This window comes from Tenrec ecaudatus, chromosome 16, assembly GCF_050624435.1.
Source record: "Tenrec ecaudatus isolate mTenEca1 chromosome 16, mTenEca1.hap1, whole genome shotgun sequence".
Taxonomy (NCBI): Eukaryota; Metazoa; Chordata; class Mammalia; order Afrosoricida; family Tenrecidae; genus Tenrec; species Tenrec ecaudatus.
In genome coordinates, this window is record NC_134545.1 from 87,066,190 (window position 1) to 87,083,295 (window position 17,106).

Sequence of the window (17,106 nt, forward strand, 5' to 3'; positions counted from 1 at the left end):
TAAGATTGGATTCTAGCCAGGTTGGAGAAGATCCAACACAGCTGTAGAGGTCGTGGGAAGGACGTGGGTTTCTGATGGGCACAGAGGTCAGAGCTTTGTCCGAGGGAATTGAAGGGATGGCCAATCCAGAAGAGAAGCTGGTGGGTAGGGAGCATTCTGGACTCTTGCTTACTCTTTCCTGAGCCCTGTTTACCACAGAACCCGGAGTTGTTTGGGTGGGGCTTCAGCACTGACAAGGGGAAAGCTCACTGGCCTATCTCTAGGAGTTTCGAAAAAACCTAAAAGGTGTGAACGGAGGCAAGGACTTTGAGCAAGACATCCTGGAGGACATGTACCATGCCATCAAGTGAGTATGTACAGAGAGGGTGTAGCCTCTCCGTTAGAGAGAAACATGTTGCCTCCTTTTCTGGTTCTCAGTGTCGGTCATATTAGACTCTGGGAGCTCTCATCTGCCTTAATTTCTTTAGCTTTGGTCCTTTTTTTTTCTTATTAAGCAAAAATAATTTTTTTTAAATCATTTTATTGGGGTTTACAAGGCAACATATATAGCCAATATTAAGACTTCAGTACTCTAAGCCAGAATCAAAACTGCCCCTTACATGGTATGTCCTGACTCAAATCCAGACAAGTTGTATGTGCCTGTTTGGTTCATAAGATGCATTTGGGGGCTACTAGATGTGCACTGGAGAGTCAGGCTTGAATCAGAGATCAGAGACAGGACACTTAGGTCTTTACTACACAATGGAAAAAATAGTATTGCTCATCGTCTCTTTCCCAGAAAGAGTATGAGATCTTACTGCAGAACTGAAGGGCCTCACTTATAGACAGGGCGTTGAGACTGTTGGGGGATGAGGGGACACCGCCCTTCTTTCCCCCTGGTCCCCCTGGTGGGTGGAAGGCAGACCAATGAGCTGAAGTTTTTGATGGAGAGAGGGTCAGTATTTGCTGGGTGAAACTCGGCTGGATTAGAACTCCTTCTCTTGCTTTGTGACAGGAATGAGGAAATTGTAATGCCTGAGGAACAGACAGGTTTGGTGCGGGAGAACTATGTGTGGAACGTGCTGCTCCACCGAGGTGCCACCCCTGAGGGCATATTCCTGCGTGTGCCTGCTGGCAGCTACGACCTTGACCTCTTCACCATGACCTGGGGCCCCACCATTGCTGCTCTTTCTTACGTCTTCGACAAAAGCCTGGAGGAGACAATCATCCAGAAATCCATCTCAGGCTTCAGGTAACCCAGCTGTGGCATTGGTCTCAACCTCTTCTTAGCTCTGGGAAAATATAGTTATCTCTAAGACTTCTCTGACTCCCATGATAATTCTCCTTGAATGAGGTTCCTCCTGAGTTTTTGGAGGAAGGCTGGGCGGAGACTGGGAAATCTCAGTCTGCAACAGAGTTAAGGGTCCAAGATTTCTCCCTGGGAATGACTGGAGAGGAGACCTAAGCAAATCTGCTGGGACTTGGAAGGACATGGTAGCCTTTCACTAACACGGTTTCTGGGATGGGGTCACGTTACAGGAAATGCGCCATGATCTCCGCCCACTATGGCCTCAGCGATGTGTTTGACAATCTCATCATCTCTCTATGCAAATTCACAGCTCTCAGCAGTGAGGTGAGCATGGGCAAGAACTGGGTATTTGTTTGGCCTTCCAAAGGAGGACCTGTCTTGTAGCCGTCTGTCTGCCCTTCTCTATGGTGCTGCTGTCCTTCAGCATCTTCCCCTGGCCCATCTTCCCCTGGCAGAGCTTGGGTCATTTCTGTCTTCTATGCGCTGGGGTGAGAATAGTGCCACCATATGACATGAAAAGGGAGAAGCGGTGCCAGAGTGGGGAAGGCTTTGACCAGGATAGTGCGCTGTCCAGCATTCCGGGAGCTCGAAGCAGAGCCAGCTTATGGACTCTCAGAACCAGAGGCTAAGCCCTGCTTCCAGACATCAGCCAGGCCTTAAGTCTCTTCTTACCCTCTTTTCCAGTCTATTGAGAACCTGCCCAGTGTGTTTGGAAGCAATCCCAAAGCCCACATTGCAGCCAAGATGGTTTTCCATTTGGCCCATTGTCATGGCAACATCCTCCGGGAGGGCTGGAAGAATATCATGGAGGCCATGCTGCAGCTGTTCCGAGCACAACTGCTGCCCAAAGCTATGGTGGAGGTAACTCTTTGTAGGAGAATTGTCAGCAGCATGAAGACAAGAGCCCCAAGGCTGTACGGTGTCTGTATGCAGAACTGGTCGAGAGTAGCGCTGGCCCGAATGTCTGCTGAGGTTCACCAGAACTCTTCAAATGGAAGGCCACAGGTGGGGGTGGGGGGTGTCGGGGTAGCTGTAAACGAAGGCTGGCAGGAGCTATTGCCAGTCACCAATTGGAGGAAGCCAAATAATGTAGCATGCGTGGAGGATGGGCAGTAAATGCAAAGGCCTTGTGGAATGAAATCAAAGTTGATCCTATTTGTCCAGGTAGAAGACTTCGTGGATCCCAATGGCAAGATTGCTCTGCAGCGGGAAGAGACACCATCAAACCGGTGAGGACGGGTCAAAGCCTTAGAGACATTGGGGAAGGAAGGTTATGATTCAAAGGCTTACAAGTGCTTGTTCTCTTCCGTTACAGAGGAGAGTCAACAGTGCTGAGCTTTGTGAGCTGGCTGACACTGAGCGGTCCTGAGCAGTCTAGCATGCGAGGCCCATCCACTGAGAACCAAGAGGCCAAGAGAGTGGCCTTAGACTGTATCAAGGTAACTGCCTGCTCTGCCCCTTTCCATGAGTAAGCCTAGACCCCTCCTTACTGGACTGACACTGTGAAGGAGCCATGTAAAGAGGGCCATGTCTCATGTCATGTATCTGTTTAGGACAGTATGCAAACATCTGTCCTAGCTGGTTCTCATAAACTGCTTCCTTACTACAAACAGTAAGGAATTTGGGGAACAGCTTCATACACTGTTGCCTGGGAGCAGTAAACAAGAGCAGTACACGCTGAGATACGGAACTCTGTCAAGGCTAGGAGAAATTCAAGTGTGGGAATAGCGAATTTATCTGGGAACACTGCCAGGACTTAGTAGATAAAAGTAAAGCTCTGTGGTCCGTCAGGGCTACAGTTTTGTACCGTCTCTGTGTCTTTTTTGTACTGCAGTCCTGTATTGTCTGTGTGTGTGTGTGTGTCTGTTTTGTTCATTGTTCATTTTCCCTACTCGGACACTGCGGCATCGAATCATCCAGGGCTTGGCTTCTGTCTTCTCTTGTGGAAGCTCTGTACCTTCAGTCTACCTCTCTGACCCCCTCTCTCATGCCTTCTCTAGCAATGTGATCCAGAAAAGATGATCACAGAAAGTAAGTTCCTCCAGCTGGAGTCACTGCAGGAGCTCATGAAGGTACGGCATGCAGAGCAAGGAGCAGTAGAGGGGCAGGCTGGGCTTGGGGTGAAGGGAGCCAGCAGTATTTGCCGACTTCTTGGCAGTGTGGGGCCAGTGCCTGGCCTTTCCATGCCACCTTCCTGCTCCTGTTCCCCTGTAGGCTCTAGTCTCAGTGACACCAGATGAAGAGACATATGATGAGGAGGATGCTGCTTTCTGCCTGGAGATGCTGCTGAGGATTGTGCTGGAGAACAGGTAGGAGACGGCCGGTGAGGGCAGTGCTTTGGCAGGCCCCATACTGACTTATGCCAAAGGGACAGGAGCCGGGAACCATCTTGCTGAGTAAGCTCTGAGGCAAGAAATGCGTTAGGCTGTAGACAGAGGAAAGAAGCTTGCTCATTATACCCATCAGCTTAGGGTCTAATGCCAGTGTTCCCTAAAAGGCCAAGCCTCGATCAGAAGGGGGCCTCCCTGCCTGGTGTCCTCATCATTAGTGTTCCTTACAGGGACCGTGTGGGTTGTGTGTGGCAGACTGTCCGAGACCATCTGTACCACCTGTGTGTCCAGGCACAGGATTTCTGCTTCCTTGTTGAGCGGGCAGTGGTGGGACAGCTACGCCTGGCCATTCGGCTACTCCGACGAGAAGACATCAGTGGCCAGGTAAGTCGAGTACAGCTGAGAAGGCAGGGAGCAATGTGCATGGGGCTAAAACGACAAGTATCCCTTCTGGACATGGCCCAAGACAGAGACCAGACTTAGTGCCTCATGGGCACAGAAGCTCAAATGGTCCCTGAGTGAGACAAATGGGTCAGCGGTCAATTACTGACTGAAAGGTTGATGGTTTGAGTCTACCTAGAGCAGTGGTTGTCAATCTTTCTCATGCTGTGACCCTTGAATACAGTTTCTCATGTTGTGGTGACGCCCAACCATAAAACTATTTTCATTGCTACTTCATCACTGTCATTTTGCCACTGCTATGAATCATAATGTAAATATCCGATATGCAAGATGTATTTTCATTGTTCCAAATTGAACATAATTAAACATTAAAGCATAGTGATTAATCACAGAATAATATGTAATTAACGGATATACTGGTGTATAAGCCGAGTTTTTCCAGCACATTTTTTAATGCAGTTTTTGTGGTAAACTTAGATGCCTTTGCTGATATTCTGGTTGGCTTAGACTCGAGTATATACAGTATATATTGTGACATATTTATGTGTTTACTGATGGTCTAAGGCGACCCCTGTGAAAGGGTCGTTCGACACACACCCCCCAACAGGGGTCTCGACCCACAGGTTGAGAACTGCTGACTTAGAGGAACCTCGGAAGACAGTCATTATGTGGCTGCTTCCAAAAAGTCACGTCCTTGAAAACCCTATAGAGTACGTTCTACTCAACTTACAGGGGTCATTGTAGTTCCCAGGGACCAACAGCTGGTGAGATCCAACAGGTGGGGAGGGGTGAGCCTGGAATACTGCAGACATAAAGCTGGTGCTCAGCCAGCTGGTGCTCAGCCAGGCTCCCGGGAGTCTCCTGGTTGGACTGCACTGCTGCTGCTACCTGAGCCATCCCAGCCCTGTATCTACTTTCCTCGTGCTTCCCTTTCGGACTTTCCTAAGATTTCTTGGCCCAATTACAGAAGGCCAGAGACATTGAATAATAATTGAGTTTAACAGGATACAGGATCAACACACAAAAACGAATCATCTTTCCATGAACACATTGACACTGAAATTAAAAACCCGATACCATTTATAACAACTCCAAATAAAATGTTAACAAGACACATATAGAATGTGTATGGTAAAAAAATCTGTAAATGCTCATCAAATAAATCAATGAAGACACATCCTGATGTTCACGGACGGAGAGAAGAGGTACCTTGACTGAGGGAAGATGTCATGTCTCCAAACTGATCTCTACTCTTAATGCAACTCCTGTGAAAAGCCCAACAAGGTTTCTTGTAGACGCTAAATCCATACGGGAACGCACGAGGCCCTAGAATAGCTGAAACAATCTTCACAAGGGTGGAATGGGTTGAAATCGTTAATATGCAAGTTGACAGTGTCAGAAGCACTGTGTGGCATTGGTGGAGGAAAGACACATTCACTAATGGGACAAAGTAGAGGACCCAGAAATAGGTCCAAATAAATATGCTTAACTGACTTTTTTTATTATTGTGTAAATATAGCACAACATTTGTCAAGTCAACATTTTTCAGGTATACAATTAAGTGATCCCATTTACATTAACCATTGTTCAACTGAGTTTTTACAAAATGCAGAAACGATGCAATGGAGGATAGATAGCCTTTTCAACAAATAGCACTGGAGCTGTTGAAATTCTTAGGGGAGAAAATGAATTTTGATCTAAATCTCACTTTTTAAAAAATCATTTTATTGGGGGCTCGCACAAGTCTTATCACAATCCATACATACATCCATTTTGTGTCAAGCACATTTGTACATACACTGCCCTCATCATTCTCAAAACATTTGCTTTCTGCTTGAGCCCTTGGTATCAGCTTCTCATTTCCCCCCTCCCTCCCTGCTTCCCGCTCCCTCATGTGCCCTTAATAATTTACAAATTATTATTATTTTGTCATGTCTTACACTGTCCAACATCTTCCTTCACCCACTTTAAAAAAATCATTTTATTAGACTCATACAACTCTTATCCCAATCCATACATACATCAATTGTGTGAAGCACATCCGTACATTCATTGCCCTTATCACTCTCAAAACATTTGCTCTCCACCTAAGCCCCTGGCATCAGCTAAACCTCACATTTTTGACAGAAATGTGCACATCATGAATCATAAACTTAAATGTAAGAAAAGACTTTTAGAAACAGAAAAAATATTCAGAATCTGAGACTAGACAGAGTTCTTGACTTTCATAAGCACAGTCCATAAAATAAAAAAACTGATCAAGTGGGCTTCACTTGTATTAAAAACATTTTGCTCTGTGGATAGCTTAGGTAAAGAAGATGAAAAGACAAGCTACTGACTGAGAAACTATATTTGCAAACCACATATCTGACAAAGGACTGGTATCTAAAATGTATATAAAGATCTCTCAAAACTTAACAGTAAAAGAAACCAACAGTTCTGTTAGAAAATGGACAAAAGATGTGAACGGACATTTCAGCAGAGAGGATAACAAATGATAAGCAAAGGAAGATGCTCGACATCACTGGCCACCGTGTGTATGCGCGCGCACGCAAATTCAAGCTATGAGCCCATCAGAATGGCTCAAAGAACAAGGAGGGTCACCACCAAATGCTGGCGAGGCTGTGGACACAGGATCACTCATGCATAGCCAGTAGGAAGAAAAAATGGCTTAGCCACTCGGTTGTCATTTTCTTTTGTTGTTGGTAATAACTTTTTGATTCTCAAAGATCTTTCAATGCACACCAAACTTAAGGTAAAGTTTTGGTACACATATCCGTGATAGGTACTGATTTAATATTTTTTTATAGTTTGGCCTTTACTTATAAAACTAAAAATCAGTAACCACATGACCCAGCAGTTGCTCTACTGGACATTTAGCCCAGAAAAATGAAAACTTAGGTTCACATAAAAGGCCCAACATGTGAAGGTTCAGCTCGGCTTCCGTTGTAATAGTCAAAGCTCAAACCCATCCAGATGACCTTCAGCCGGAGAACAGTTAACACTGATGTGCGCTCAAACCCAGAATGTTGTGCGGCAGTAAGAAGGCACACAAGGATGACACTGAGTGAAAAATACCAATCTCAAAAAGAGCTTATGAATATACTATATAATTATGTTTACATGACTTTTTTCAGTGATATACAACTTTCAACGCTGAAGACAGATGCCCTGAGTTGTGGACAGGAACGGGCGGCCGGTGCTGTGATCATACAGAGGGCAGTATTGCTGGAACTGCACCGTGTCGAATGCCCAAAGCTACCCAGTGATAAAGTTATACCAAGACTCAATAAACTCTCTCTCTCCCTATCTCTTTTTCTCTCAAACTGGGGAAATCTGGTTAAGATTGATGAATTGTGTATCAGCATAAGGATCCTGGTTGTGATATTATACTATAGTTTTGTATAATGTTACCATCAGGGAAGACTTGATAAAGCATCTAAGGTAGCTCTCTGTATTATTTCTTACAATTGTATATGAATTTACAATTATCTCCATACATTTTTCAATGAAAAAGAGAAAAGACCACCAGCCGTGCCCTAAGCGGAATCCTAGCTAAACTCTGTGCCCACTTCCTGCCCTGCTCCCCATTGCAGGTTCTGCTCTCTCTGCGCATATTGCTGCTGATGAAACCTAGTGTGCTGTCCCGAGTCAGCCACCAGGTTGCTTATGGGCTCCATGAACTGCTCAAGACGAATGCAGCCAACATCCACTCGGGGGATGACTGGGCCACCCTCTTCACACTGCTGGAGTGCATCGGCTCAGGTGTGAAGCCTCCAGCCGCCCTGCAGGCCACAGCCAGGGCTGCTGCACCTGATGCTGGTAAGCCCTTTCCCAGGCAGCCCCACACAGGCAGGCAAAATGTTATGGTAGTTAGGGCCCAGTAGAGGCGGGAAAACAAAACCCAGGGTGTTGCATTTGGCAGAGGAAACACTTCTGCCTTCCGTGCCCAGTGGCCCCTCCCTGGTACAGACAAGCCAAGTAGCAGGAAGGCAGCAGAAAGGGCCGTAAAGGCAGGCTTCCTCTCCCCGTGAGGACTTCCCAGATACTGCCCCTTGCCATCACCCACCTCCACCCACTGCAGCTGCTAGCTACTAGATGCCATCAGGAGCCCAAATTAGATGCTGCCCTATTTGGTCAAGAGACAAAATGTCAAGCCCATCCTTCAAGCCTCTGGTGACAGGGCTGAAACTTAGCTAAGTCAGAGACGGGAGGTCAAATGCCACACACGTGTGCTGATAGCCCAATTTATCCCTGACCCGGTGTTCTCATCCCCTCCCTGACTCTGTTCTTCTTGTCTGGCCCAGGGGCCCAGTCAGACAGTGAGCTCCCATCCTACCATCCCAGTGACCTGAGCCTGGACCGAGGTTACACTTCCGACTCGGAGGTCTACACTGACCACAGCAAGCCTGGCAAGATACACCGCTCAGCCACAGATGCTGACGTTGTCAACAGTGGTTGGTTGGTGGTGAGTGAAGGGTCTTGGCAGAGGGTGAATGTTGCCCTCCTTGGCCAGCAGGGAAGAGCCCTGGCCATCTGAGAGGACACCTGTAGGATAGCTTGAGGTTAGGCCAGGACGCCCAACTTCTCTGTCCTTTCCAGGTGGGGAAGGATGACATCGATAACTCCAAGCCAGGGCCTGGACTCAGCAGGCCAGGCTCTTCGTCCTTGGTCAATCAGTACAGCCTAACAGTGGGGCTGGACCTGGGGCCACATGACACCAAGTCTCTGCTCAAGTGTGTGGAATCCCTGTCCTTCATTGTGCGAGATGCTGCCCACATCACACCCGACAACTTTGAGCTCTGCGTCAAGACACTCCGCATCTTTGTGGAGGCCAGTCTGAACGGCGGTGGGTCACCCGTGGGGGAGCAGCCATGTGAACCTGCACACAAGATTCGGGAAGGAGTGGGCAGGGTGTCTGTGCATAGGCGTATGGAACTTTAACTTGAGTCTGGCTCTGATCAGGGTGCAAGTCCCAGGAGAAACGGAGCAAAAGCCACAAATACGACAGCAAAGGAAGCCGCTTCAAGAAGAAATCCAAGGAAGGCCCTGTGCTTCGGCGGCCTCGAGCCTCCAGCCAACACGCCACTCGGGGCGGGCATAGCGATGATGACGAGGACGAAGGCGTGCCTGCCAGCTACCACACGGTGTCTTTACAGGTCAGTCAGGACGTAAGTATGGCACCCTTTACTTCCTTACCTGCCGCTGCCCCTCTTACTGGGAGCCCGAGGGGGCCAGGGACAGCCAGGGCTGAGAGGCAGAGCCCGGGTTTCCTAGCCCAGACCCTCAACCACCATCTTCACACTGGTCTCCTTGCCCAATGCCACCTAGAACTGTTTGTTTCGATTCTTCTTAAATGAAAGTTTGTTTTTTGAATAGGTAAGGTATGCACACGGTTCAAAGTTCAAAAGGTACAAGAGGGTAAACAGAGAACTGTAAGTCCTCATCGAATTCCTGTCCGCAGCTCCTCAGTTCCCTTCCCCAGGGGCAGTCACTGCCCCCGGTTTTGGATGTGTCCTCTGGTGTCTCGGAACAGGGCCTCAGGCGAGCAGGCTTCCAGACAGTAACCGCAGAAACAGAATGTGAACTTGGCTGCTAAGTCTAAAACCCACCTTTTGTTTTTCAAATTGAGACTAACCAGACAGTGTGAGGTGGAATGGAAAAGAGAGTGGCTGTCTCTGTGTAACTCAGTGCTGTCTGACCTTAGCCCTCACACCTGTCATGTGTGGGACCCGGCCCACACCAGCTCAGCGAGTCCAGGAAGAGGGCTGCCAAGAAGGGTGGAGTATGGCATGGATGCTGCTCCACCCCACCCCCCACCCACCCCCTTGAGGACTCAGTCAGGGACAGTGAGGGGAAAGTCAGGGAGGGCTCACCAGGCGGAGCCTCACTCACGTCCTGCTCCCTCCTGTCTCCCCAGCTGTTAGACCTGATGCACACCCTGCACACGCGGGCCGCCTCCATCTATAGCTCCTGGGCAGAGGAGCAGCGCCACCTGGAAACAGGCAGCCGGAAGATCGAAGCAGATTCTTGCACGCTCTGGGCCCACTGCTGGTGCCCTTTGCTTCAGGGTAACCCTGAGGGGAGCAGGCAGGGCAGGGCTAGGACAGAGCACCAGTACCTGGGCCTCAAGGGATCCTAACAGCTGCTCTTGCCCTCAGGCATTGCCTGCCTGTGCTGTGACGCCCGGCGCCAGGTGCGAATGCAGGCACTGACCTATCTGCAGCGAGCACTCCTGGTCCACGATCTGCAAAAGTTGGAGGCCCTGGAATGGGAATCATGTTTCAACAAGGTGAGACTTCTTGCTGGTCTGCAGATAGTGACAAGGAGGGCCAGCAGCCTGAAGCGCTCCCGCCTTCAGCCCTTTGCCTCTCGGCACCCACCCCAGCTGGCCCTGTGAAAGATGTTGGCTGTTCACCCCCCAGGTGCTGTTTCCTCTACTGACAAAGCTCTTGGAGAACATTAGCCCTGCAGATGTGGGCGGAATGGAGGAAACCCGGATGAGGGCTTCCACACTACTCTCTAAGGTACTGCTCACCACCCTATGCCTGCCGCCCTTCTCCTCACACCTGCCTCTTTCTGAGAAAGGAAGCAAGGGCTTCTGGGAGTAGGACATAGAGATGTTGCGTAGTTGCTCAGGACCCTCAGCTATAGAAACCCTGGAGGATTGGGGATCTCAGAAGAAGCTCTAAGAGGCCCATGCACGATAGGGAAGATTTGCGTCCCCGGCTTGCAGAGGGTGCCGAAAGCTCCCTCGCTGCCCTCATCTAAAAGGGTTGGTGGGCTGTAGGTCTTCCTGCAGCACCTGTCTCCACTGCTGTCACTCTCTACCTTTGCGGCCCTCTGGTTGACCATCCTGGACTTCATGGACAAGTACATGCATGCAGGCTCCAGTGACTTGCTGGTATGTTCCACCCTTGTGTCCACTCTCTTCATGACCTGATTGCAGCCACTTCCCACCTGCTGGGAAGGCTCCTGGTCCTGCTCCCTGAGTGGCTCCCTTTCCTTTATCTTACTCTCGAGTGACCCTGCGGCCCCTTTCCTATTCCCATGGTCCCTGGTGCCCATAGTCAGAGGCCATCCCAGAGTCTCTGAAGAACATGCTCCTGGTGATGGACACGGCAGAGATCTTCCACAGTGCAGATACACGCGGCGGTAGCCCTTCGGCCCTCTGGGAGATCACATGGGAGCGCATTGACTGTTTCCTGCCCCACCTACGAGATGAGCTCTTCAAGCAGACTGTTATCCAGGGTAGGGCGCTCAGCCTAACTTCCTCCTGAACAACTCACAAAGCTTGAGTTTGTTTTCTTAGGCCTGGGTGGGTGGGAAGCCTGGTGGGGAGCCAAGGGGTCCACTGGAAAGAACACACTGGGCGCTGCCATCTGGATCTCCCCCTCCCCAGACCCTGTGCCTGTGGAACCTCAGGCCCACCTGACTCCTGCTGGTGGGGACACCAGGACCTCTGGTCATCCACCTCCCCCAGAGATGCCCTCTGAGCTGGGAGCGTCTGGTGAGTCCTGTGGGTGTCAGGCAGAAAGCAGGAGGCCTGAAAGGAAGCCCAGGGTAGCTTGGGGTTGTTGCTGAGCAGGGCCAGGGCAAAGACTAAGCAGAGGACCCTGCTCGCCGATTCCTCCTGTGGAAAATGGCAGGCCCAAGCAAGCTGTGATGATCTAGTTTTTTGAGATGTTTCAGGCTTGGAAGGGAAAGGCTGGGACTGGGACTTTAGATGCAAGGTTGCCCTTAAGGGATTCTAGGAAAGAGCAGCCTAAACTAGCCTGATGACACCCAGGGGTGCACAGCAGGAGAGGGGAGAGAGGCTAAGATGGGTGGGGCAGTGGAATAAGTTTTGAGATCCCCCAGCTCTTCAGCCTGGGTCAAGCCACTAGCTCCCAGGGTGGGGAGGGGAAAAGGACAATGGTCAGCAAGGGCATCTGACTGCAGCTTCTGTCCTCTCCTCACAGACTCTGAGAAGCCCGAAGGCCCCCGAATCACCAGTAACAGCTCCCCTGGCTCACCAGCAGCCTCTAGCCCCAGCAGGCTGAGCCCAACTCCAGAAGGACCCCCACCCCTGGCTCAGCCTCCGCTGATCCTGCAGCCCTTGGCCTCCCCACTACAGGTGGGCGTGCCCCCCATGACTCTACCTATCATCCTCAACCCAGCGCTCATCGAGGCCACCTCACCAGTGCCCCTTCTGGCCACACCCCGCCCCACAGACCCCATGCCCACCCCAGAAGTCAACTAAGGCAGACAGCAGGACCAGGATTTCCTACCCAGCTGTCCGCATGCCCCCACCCTGAGCTGTCCCAGGAGCCACAAACTCTATCGGCTCAGCCTGCTGCTACTTAGATGGGGGCCTGAGAAGGAAAGCTGACAGCCCCTCCTGGGACCCACAATCAGACTGCAGGACATCTTTCCGCCTCTGCTGTCCCTTCCAGGGGGCCCGACCTGAGGGCACCCCCTCAAGGATCATCTGCAGCCTTTGCCACTAGCCTGGCAGCTCTGGGCAGGCATCACTGTGCCAACCCTCTGGTGCCCATGTGCCCCTCCTGCCCCATCAAGGCAACGAGAGCCACGCCCACCACTCAGCACTTTGTTACCTTCTCCCATGCCCACTCCCATCAGCCCTGGGCCGCCACCTCCAGTTCCTTTTCTTTTATTAATTAGCGGGTCAGTTTGGAGTGTTGACTGGCACCATGGTTAGTGGACAGGTGGGGCTGGGCAGGGGACAGCCCACAGGAGCTTGTACATATGGACAAACAGGACAACTATGGACTTTTTATGATGTAATAAAGGTCTTAGTACCAATACCACTACCATTCCCTCCAGTTTTCTTCCTAAGCTTGTGGATCAGGGCGTCGTGTCCTTGGGATGCCCAGGGTTTGGGCCTGGAGGAGCAGAGGTAGAGTGAGGCTGAGCCTGCCAGTGGGCTGGCCCCGTGGTTCCTGCCCATCAGCTGCATGTCAGGACTGGCATTAGAATTCCTTCATGAACCAATGGTGCCTTCCCTACCACCAGCACAGCACCCACGTCACCCGTATGCCAGGGCCGTGGATAACTTGCCCCTCCAAATTTGCCCTATGGAAGCCACCTGAGACCACCTAGAACAGGGTCAGAGGGAAGAGGAGTCAAGAGCTGGGCTGTGGTTGCTCAGAAGGCTGCCCTGTAATAAGCCTCAGACAGTCCAATAAGCCAGGCCCAGGCCTCTTGGTCACAGCTATGATCTTGTGTTTGGGGGCAGAAGACATTTCCAGACACCCTCCCTCCTTCCTCATGCAGTTTCCACACTAGCAGGAGCTTTGTGTGGTTCTTCCACCCTGGGAAGGAGAGAGTGGAGAGAGGACATGAGGGGCCTGGGCCTCAGCTGTGGGGTCTCTGCTTTAGACGCTTTCAGGTGTGTTTCCCCTCTGAGGAGAACAGGGTTGGTGACTGCAAACACCAAGCTCTGACCAGAGGGATATGACAAGTCTCCAACCTGCAGCTGGTCTGGAAAAACTAGGAAAGAAACTGGAGAAGTGGCAAGCTGGCAGTCTCCCTGCTGGGTAGCAAAGAAAAACACTGGCCGGAAGTCTCATTCTGTTACAAAAAGAGCCACTGGCGACGCATGCGTGACTTGTGATGTTGACAATGTTGTGTCTTAGAAGGCAGAGGAAGCTACAAAGAGGAACTAATACTCGGGCCTTAATGCTGACCAACAAGGAAGAATGACTTGGTGTGGAAGTGACAGAAGCCAGGAGGAAAGTGATAGTGTCTCCAGAGGGCCATGCTGTTTGAGTCACAGCCCCCAGCAGGACCCCAGAACAGAGTCCAAAGAGGCAAGCAAGAGATGGCTCAGGGACCTAGGCCCCTCCCGTGGAGAACAGATGTGTCTCAGAGAACCTTTGTGTTGCAATGTTTAGAGAAATCCTCAACCACTCGGTAAAGGTATTCTCTCTGCTCCCATAGGAGGAAAGGGGTTGAGAGGGGTTGAGTCATTGGGAATTGAGGGAGTTGGACCTCAACCCCAACTTTCCAGATCTTCCTTAGGACACATCCTCAGTTCAAACAAATGGTGGTGGTGGTGGTGCCGAAACCAAGCAACTATATGTACTACTCATGAGAAATCAAGAGGTTGGGGCTCTGAAGAAATCATTGGCTGTATAGACAGGCCAGATGATAATTACCTACGGAGCCCAAAGAAAGCCCTGGTGGCCTAGGGTTATAAGCCGGACTGCTAACTGCAAGGTAAGTAGTTCAAAACCACTAGTCACTCTTTGGGAGATTTCTACTCTCAGAAACCCATAGGGGCAGTTCAACCCTGTCCTACAGGCTCCCTATGAGTCAGTATGACTCGATGGCAGAGTGTGTGGGTGGGCCTAAGGCTTAATCAGAAACAGGAAGGAGAAGCACATAAATACCCAAGGACACAGGTGGCTTGTTTGTATGCCACTAGAAACAACTCGGGAAGGGTGCGTTACAGAGTCAGTTACAAGGGGTACGTGCCCATCCCAAAGAAAGAGATGCAAGGAACAAGGGGAAAACTATTAGAGCCTGTGAGTGTTTGCCTTTGCTCAGGAGACCGGTGTCCACGAGAAAGCAAAACCATGCAGATCCTGGACTTGTGTTGTAGAGAAGAATCTTTTCTTTTTCTTTAGAGAGATCTTTAGTTCAAATAAGCAGTTGACCCACCCCCTCCTGGAAATAGTCTTCACTTGGCTGCTTATTTTCCTCTCCTCATTGAGTACGCACGCCTTTTCCATTTACCTTGTGGGGCTTGTTCACCTCCGTGGCCTCTGATGATGAGTGCCCCAGGGCTCCGCAGCAAGCCCTCCTCCACACTTGCTGGGGAATCTCATCCACTGCCAGGACTTTGAATACCAATATCCAAGGCCCAGCTTGTCATCTCCAGCCTGCCCTCTCCTCCCCACCCCGGACTCATTCACATCCACTTGCCCACTTCTTGCCTCATAGGCACTCGGATGTAACAAACATCAGGCGAGAACACTGATGGCCGCTACAAATCAAGCTGCCTCTGTTCTTCCCTGGACCAGTCAGACTGTTCCATGCTTCCAGATTCTTAGACCATCCCTTGCCCCTCTTTTTACTGTCTGCATCTAAACCTTCAGCAGTTCTTGTTTGTTTTTTAGAGGTTGACCACTTCTCCCCCATCCAAACCATCTTCTTTGTCCGTCCACGTCCACTGTACTCTTCTCCACACAGCAGGCAAAACGAACCTTCGAAAGATACATGGAAACGCTTGTCCAGTGGACTAAGGAGCCACACACACTCCAGTCTGCAGAGTCTTGAGGCCAGAAGGGCTACATGGTGGACAGCTACCACTACCAACTGCTCTGAAAAGGTCCTGGGTAGAGTGGAGATGAAAATGTGGAACAAAACTCAAAATTCGAAGAGAAGGGCTTATCAGCCGGATAGAGATTGATGGCCCTTAGTCCCCCTTAAGGACTGGGACTGAACTTGCCCCTGGATTAGAATAATCAACCATTTAAGGTCAAATGGCAGCACTTATCCAAGGACAGAGTGCTTAGGAGGTGGAGTGGAAACAGGAAACACGGGAAGAAGTGGGGTAAGGAATGGTACATTGAGGGATTGCAATGGATGAGCTGAAACAAAATGTGTATGAATTCATTGAATGCAAAACTGATGGTCTGCTCTGTAAACCTTCACCTATCTTATTACTTTAAAAGGTTTTATATATCTATATATATAAAATGCCACATAATTTTAATACCAGTACATGAGATCTTCCAATGGCTTGCCATCTCATTCAGAACGAAAGAACATTCTGACTTCATTCTACCTTCCTGGCCTCCTTGCTGGGCCTTCAAAAAGTCAAACCCGTTCATTCCTATTTGTCCTTGACCCAGGCTGCTTCATTGCCTGGAATGCTCTTCCCTCTTCCCCAGATATCCATATGGCTCCCACCTCCACTTCTTGAAATTCTGCTCAAATGCTACCTCATTAGTCTTTTTTCTCCCAACCACTGTTGCCACCAACCAACACACAATCTGTAGATATGCATTTCTCATCATTCAGGCACTTCCCATGGCATATACATCCAAGGTCAGTAGTATCCAGCTGCTGAACGGGGCCTGGAAGCCACTGGCCTGCAGCGATATGGGGCCAGGTACAAACTCCCACTCGGCTCCTAACTCCCAAGACTAATATACTGATTTTGTCTGGGACAGTCCCAAAGGGTGTCAATGAAAAGTATGTTCCCTGGGTACCCGAGTCCTTGTCTACTGTCCTCCGCCCCATTGCATGTTCTCACAAGCAAGCTGTCCTTCCCTGTTGCAGGCTTAGCAGATAAAGGGGCAACAGCCAATCCCAGCTGGGCAGAGTGCTCACCTGGGAGTGCGGTCTCCAGTCCTGTGTTCACATCACCGAACATCCTATTTCACGTATTGTGAATGTTAATTGCAAGATTAGTGATTCAAAACCACTTTCTCATATCCCAGGAGAAAGATGAGACCCCTGCTCCGGAAGCATTGTGTCTGGGAAAATTCTATATTGGGTCGGTCCTTAGGGGTCAAAATGGACTCCGTGGCAGTTTGGTTTGGTTTATTGTGGGCATAAAGTACCCCCCACCACCACCACCCACCACTACATGGGGAAGAAGTTGAGAAGTATGAAAAAGTGATTTCCTGCATAGGAAGAAATTGAAACTATTAGACTCTAGATGCCTTTTCAATTATAATTGGTGGTGGACGGACAAGACCAGTCTCCTATTTTCCTTTCCTGCGTGCAGAGCTGAAAGCCCCCGCCCCTGTGAACCTGCCATTGTAAGTAAGTTTGAGATCCAGCTGGTCTCTCCCCCAGCTCTGGACCAGAGGCTGAAGTAAACGGAGGGGGGAGAAGGGAGGGGAGGAGAGGAGATGGAGAGGGAGGAGAGGGAGAAGGGAGAGGGGAGAGGAGGGGTGAGGGGAAGGGAGAGAATAGAGAGGAGAGAGGGAGGAGGGGAGGGGAGAGAATAGAGAGGGGTGAGGGGAGGGGAGAGAATAGAGAGGGGAGAGGGAGGAGGGGAGGGGAGAGGATAGAGAGGGGAGAGGGAGGAGGGGAGGGGAGAGGGAGGAGGGGAGGGGAGAGGATAGA

At 50.3% G+C, this 17,106-nt stretch overlaps 1 protein-coding gene across 5 annotated transcripts in view; it reads left to right on the plus strand.

Moving 5' to 3' along the window:
- The window catches only part of GBF1 (golgi brefeldin A resistant guanine nucleotide exchange factor 1), a 125,877-nt gene extending 113,047 nt beyond the window's left edge, over positions 1-12,830 (plus strand). For 3 of the 5 annotated variants that reach the window (XM_075533747.1, XM_075533743.1, XM_075533745.1), the window contains 20 exons: positions 264-346; positions 995-1,231; positions 1,519-1,612; positions 1,973-2,149; positions 2,453-2,517; positions 2,604-2,727; positions 3,289-3,360; positions 3,503-3,597; positions 3,849-4,002; positions 7,617-7,842; positions 8,328-8,488; positions 8,623-8,869; positions 8,986-9,191; positions 9,941-10,091; positions 10,182-10,312; positions 10,446-10,547; positions 10,811-10,924; positions 11,091-11,271; positions 11,423-11,530; positions 11,982-12,830. In XM_075533747.1, coding sequence (XP_075389862.1) covers positions 264-346; positions 995-1,231; positions 1,519-1,612; positions 1,973-2,149; positions 2,453-2,517; positions 2,604-2,727; positions 3,289-3,360; positions 3,503-3,597; positions 3,849-4,002; positions 7,617-7,842; positions 8,328-8,488; positions 8,623-8,869; positions 8,986-9,191; positions 9,941-10,091; positions 10,182-10,312; positions 10,446-10,547; positions 10,811-10,924; positions 11,091-11,271; positions 11,423-11,530; positions 11,982-12,262 — 3,009 coding nt within the window. In that variant the 3' untranslated portion in view covers positions 12,263-12,830. The remainder of the gene's footprint in view (positions 1-263; positions 347-994; positions 1,232-1,518; positions 1,613-1,972; positions 2,150-2,452; positions 2,518-2,603; positions 2,728-3,288; positions 3,361-3,502; positions 3,598-3,848; positions 4,003-7,616; positions 7,843-8,327; positions 8,489-8,622; positions 8,870-8,985; positions 9,192-9,940; positions 10,092-10,181; positions 10,313-10,445; positions 10,548-10,810; positions 10,925-11,090; positions 11,272-11,422; positions 11,531-11,981) is intronic. The other 2 variants (XM_075533744.1, XM_075533746.1) reach the window with 1 other exon arrangement.
- The last annotated feature ends 4,276 nt before the right edge of the window (positions 12,831-17,106 follow it).